General features: G+C 57.9%; 2 protein-coding genes across 2 annotated transcripts in view; both read left to right on the top strand.

The window, feature by feature from the left end:
• VDBG_05783 (predicted protein) overlaps positions 1–417 on the top strand; it is a gene marked incomplete at both ends in the record, with an annotated part of 831 nt that extends 414 nt beyond the window's left edge. The window contains one exon of the mRNA XM_003004624.1: positions 59–417. Coding sequence (XP_003004670.1) covers positions 59–417 — 359 coding nt within the window. The remainder of the gene's footprint in view (positions 1–58) is intronic.
• A 2,794-nt stretch (positions 418–3,211) lies between these two features.
• Positions 3,212–5,049, top strand: VDBG_05782 (conserved hypothetical protein; the record flags this gene model as incomplete). Its single annotated transcript, XM_003004623.1, has 2 exons — positions 3,212–4,148; positions 4,211–5,049. 2 exons carry the CDS (start codon positions 3,212–3,214, stop codon positions 5,047–5,049), a joined length of 1,776 nt encoding a protein of 591 aa, XP_003004669.1.
• Positions 5,050–5,187: the final 138 nt, after the last annotated feature.

Genomic DNA, 5,187 nt, shown 5'->3' with positions numbered 1-5,187 from the left:
TGATTGGCAGGTCATTGACGTGCAGAGACAGACACATCACGTCCTTGTTGATCTTTAGGTCATATTGCAACGAAAAGTGGCGGCCAAGGACAGCACTGCCACAAGTGTCATCGGTTCATGTGGCTGGTGATGCAACTGTGGCACATGATGTGGCTGAACGCCGAGGTCCCGACCAAACTGACAGCGGCGAAACCTGTTTTGAGGATCCCCGCCATGGAGACACCCAGATGCCTAGCGGCTTGGAGACTTGGGAAGCTTCGCACTGAACGGGCAAGACGGGCACCCGAACCCCGACCTGATACCCGCGACGCCGGTGCTGAGAATCCGACGGCTGGTCTGGTGTGCGGCCCTCTCAAGGATGACCGGCACGGGAATCCCACCAACATTCCTCGTCGGCCTGATGCAGGGCTGCCATAGGCACTGTTGTTCGTGCCAGAGATTCGAGTGCAGGGCTTTTAGGCGGGAATAATACCTTATGCCGGCGCGACACGAGGAGTGCGCTGAGTGAGCAAACGGGTCATTGTCAAAGGGGAACTTGCCTGACCCTCCCCAACATGATCAATACGAGAGAACAACTGTGCCACGGGCAGAATGAAAGGCGTGGGGCTAACGCGAAAGATTTTTTTCCCTTCTCGTCCTCCATTTTCTGCTTTCCCATGCTCAGCTCTGCTGAATTCATATCGAGCACCAAGCAACACAGCCATGCCCGCAAGGCAAAGTTGTCGATCAGGGCATGTAGACTGGTGCGTCCTCGTGGGTGGTGCGCACTAGATGAAACGTACCGGCAGTTGCTATTTTCAGACGATCGACGTCATCGCCCCTGAGGCATCACCGTTGATCAGCCTTGGGGGGCGGTCTAAGGCCAGCGTCTAGACTCTTGCGGACTCGCAAGCGTACCAAAGTGTACCACGAGCAGGAAAAAGCTCGGGAGTCGAGCTTGTGAGAAAACGGCCCGTGTCTAACTGCCGCTCGGGGTTGACAGCTTTTGTCTTTTCCCTTTCAACACCGCCGCCCGGCCCCTTCTCCGCAAAACGGGGCAGATGCGAAGACGGTGGCAGTGGCGACGGAATGTGGGCGACGGAGCCAAAGGTTTCAGTCCTTGACGGTTGCTTCCATCGTGGACGAATGATGATTCAACACTAGGTTTGACTCGTTGTCCAGCAAAAAGCGTGCCCTACCGACCCGTCTCTTCAACAGAGATTGTGAGAGCCCAGATCCTGGTGGAGGTGCGACAGAAGCATTGAGCAGACAGACAAGGAGCATTGGCAAGGTCTCTCTGCCCAATGGACCTTGGCGCAATCGTGGTCGCGACTACGAGAGGATCCGTGTGGTGCTTGCGGCGCTGACTACCGAGAGTATTGAGTCTCGGGTCGGGTGGTGGGAGGGTGGGTGATGGGCGGCGGTGGCAGTGCGGGCACTCCGCCGTCCCGTGCTTTGCAGTGTGCAGTGCTCAGGACATTAGGCCCCCCCCCGAAGCTGACTCGCCCGTTCGCATGTTCATAAGGTAGGTAGGTAAGGCACCGTGCTTCTTCGGGGACCCTCGAAGGGGAACCCTCGTCCCAAGGGAACATAGTCGTTCCCGGTGGATGGGTGGGAGCGCCTCAAAATTCGGAATTAAGGATGGGTGTAAGTCGGACAGCTGTCAATTTCGAGGGTCACGCCTTACCCATGGAACCATGCTCATGAGACGGCTTCCCCGCGAGATTGGCAATGTCAAAGACCCTTGAAGGAGCGGGCAAACAGCCCTCATGTCCTCCCCTCTCCTCACCATCGCTCAAAGTAGGCAGTGCATCAGGCTGGCCGTTTTCGAGATGAGCAGCGATCGTGAGACGGAGGTAAAATGCGCCCGGAAGTGTGGACGAGGATTCTAGTGCGGGAGGGGGGCGGCCGCGTAGGCTTTGCATGCTGCGTGCTGGTGAAGGCAGTGTGTGTGTGTGTTGTGATTACTGTTCTTCCCTACTGGCTCATACGAGGGCGAGTTTGGGGGCAGTGCTAGCGGTCGCTACAACGTCCATGGGCCACGGGCGGTTCGGGCTTAACGGCGAGTTTCCCTTTCGCGTCGAGGCCGAAGTCGGTGTAATGTGGGATCAGGCAGCAGTTTAAGGAAAGTTGGCTATTCCTTTCGCATGGCAATTGAATCGATCGTCAAATGTCTCTGAGCTGATGTGATGTGCTCTAATAGAGTTGGCCAGTCGAATGAGGCGAAGCGCGACTATGCACCCAGGCTTCTCAACTCCCTCCATCTGCCGATACACTGTACGATCGGTCATGATCATGGCCGTTGCCTACAGTGCATCAAAGGAGGGTGTGTAATACAGTAATTGCTCACAGCGCTTCGTGCAGTCTGGTCTGGTGGCCTGTTCTGTTGTTGGAGGCAAAGTACGGCGCTCTTCCCCTGGCTTACCTAAGGCGGTGCTTCAGGAGGTAGGTAGGTACTTCGTATCACAATGACAATGCGAAGAGGGGGCAGTTTCGCGGTGCGAGAGTGCGAGATCCCAGCAATGACAGCCAACGGATACTTCCGAAGAACGAGACGCAGCCCGTATGGATATCTCATTGGCTCGGGCCTTCGTCTGGCGGGGTCGGCCTCGTTGTTTGTGCTAGGCCCGATTGGGCGTCGGCCTCCATGAGCTGACGCGTCCCCCTTCCCTCTCCCTCCCCCACCGCCCGCCAGCAACTGCGCTCTCAGCCCCCCCCCCCTTTGGGTCCAAGTTGATGCCCCATTCCCAGTTTTGGAATTGGCCCGGGCCCATGCACAGGCTGTAGGCAGTAATCAATCGCTTTGCTTGTTCCCGCCCACCAACCCGTCCGTCTCAAGTACTTTTCCTTTCCAAGTCCCAAGAAAAAGGTCCCCCGCCCAGCACTTGTACTTTGTCAGGCTGCCTCCTGCCCACCCCCCAAGAAACAACCCCCGATCTTTCCTCAGTCATCCTCATCCACCACCACCACCGTCTACTGTATCCAACGTCGTTCACTTTTGCCTACCACTGCCAGCACCACAATCGCCGTCGCTACGAACCACGATTCAAGTCCTCCAACAGAGCATCGAATCCAGCAGACAATCAACCGCAATCGAGCCCCTCCCAAGCGCTTGCCCTGCGGTCTAGGTGTACACTCTCCTGACCCCCAACACACGCCAATCTACCTGGACAAAAAGGCACTCCCACTTTCGCCGGCCGACCGAAAGCCTTTTCCGACACATATAGTCGCCATGACGACAAATCAGCCCCAGAATGTCGACAACTTCGACAGTCTCATCGACCTGAGCGAGTATGACACAATGCCTGCCTATGCCTCGCCGTCGCTCTCTCCCTCGGCCAGCAAGAACTCTTTCCCGAGCAGGCCATCTGTCAGCTCCATCCAGACCCCGACCGTGCCCTCGACGGCGCAACCGTCTCTGAGCGGACCGAGCCATCAATACGAGCTCTACAAGCAGCAAACCGGCATCGTGCCCGGCGCTCTGGCCAGCACGCTCGCCGTCAACCAGGCCAACTCGCACATTTCCGGCTACAACAGCGGCTACGGCATGGAGTTTCTGAACAACGTCAGCCCTGCCGACGACATGTTCGACTTCAACGCCGCCCCCTCAGCCCACTCCCACTCGCAGGGCTCCGGCAGCCTCGACATCGACATGGACTTTGACTCCCCCCCCGAGTCTCAGTACTTCTTCCCTGGCACCGAGTCGACCATCAACCCGAATGCCATCGGTGGACAGGAGTCTCCCGTCCTGCCCTCGCAGCCTGGCAACGTCGGTCGCCTCTGGCCCGGCATGCACACGCAGGCTGCCGCTCTGGCCAAGGCCCAAGCTCAGCAGCGTGCTCAGCAGCAGATGATTCAGTCTCAGCAGCAGCAAAGGCAGCAGTCGCAGCCCCAGCAGACGAGGCCCCGAACCAAGAGCGCTCAGCCGACCGACCCCATTGTCGAGCAGAAGATTACGCAGCTCCTCAACTCCATGCGCAACAAGTCGGCTTCGGAAGATGACGGCAGCATGCCCATGCTCAACATTTCCCGTCCCAAGAAGGATGAGGACGACATGGACGAAGACGAAAGGTTGCTCGCTAGTGAGGAGGGCAAGAAGCTCAGCAGCAAGGAGCGCCGCCAGCTGCGTAACAAGGTCTCTGCCCGCGCTTTCCGCTCCAGGAGAAAGGGTAAGTCACACAGTTTCCAACACCACAAACCCAAAGTCATGCAGCTAACCTAGTACGCACAGAATACATCACGCAGCTCGAGGCCGAGATTGCCAACAAGGTCACCGAGAACGGCGACCTGCGCCTGCAGAACCATGCTCTCATGGAGGAGAACAAGCGCCTGTCGGATCTTACCCGCATGCTCCTGACCTCGCCGTCCTTCTCTACCTTCCTTGACCATCTCAGCAACAACCCCCAGGCCATCCCGCAGCAGCCCGTGCAGGTGCCCGTCAAGCCTGAGCAGCGTCAGTCGGAGAAGGCGCAGGCCCACAAGGATTCCAACCCCTACGCCGCTCAGCAGTCTCAGCAGCAACAGATTGGCATGGCCATGATCCCGGAGCAGAACATGGATCTCTCCATGCTCAACCTGAACAACGACTCGTTCAACTTCCAGCCCCAAGTCTATGCCGTACTTGAGACCCCAGAGATGCCCGCCACCATTGACGCTGAGATTCTCTCTGGCAAGACGTCCAATTTTGTGGGCGAGGCCTTTGAGTCGGACGATGACAAGGTTGAGCTTCCCATGATCGAATCGCCCAAGATGAATGCCGCCCCGGCCGTGCTTGAGAAGACCCCCGAGCCCGAGCAGTCGTATGATGATGATTTCGAGAATGATCCTGAATTCGCTCTCTACCACACGACGCCCGCTTCATCTGCAACTGCCCCTGTCGAGCTCGACACGGATGGTCTGTCACACATTGACCTTTTTGGCGGTATCGAGTCAGAGAAGGTCCTGGCGCGCTATGAGCTGGTGGACGCTACCGAAGAGGAGGAGACGTCCCTGGTCGCCATTGTCAGGGTTCAGCGCATCAGCGCCGGCCTCGAGCCTGTGCTGGCCAGGTTAGAGCGCCTGTGCCTCTAGGCGGCTCCCCGCCATCCTTTCCTTTCCACCACATCATACCTTGAGCCAACCTTCTTTCCTTACACTACACTCGAACGGCATCACAACAGGGGCGGGACCCGAGGGTCTCCGGGGCGTTTATATGGGTCTTGTTTTCGA

Source organism: Verticillium alfalfae, genomic scaffold (genome assembly GCF_000150825.1).
Source record: "Verticillium alfalfae VaMs.102 supercont1.6 genomic scaffold, whole genome shotgun sequence".
Taxonomy (NCBI): Eukaryota; Fungi; Ascomycota; class Sordariomycetes; order Glomerellales; family Plectosphaerellaceae; genus Verticillium; species Verticillium alfalfae.
The sequence above is the reverse complement of the archived record's forward strand: the minus strand, read 5'-3'. Positions and strand labels throughout refer to the sequence as shown.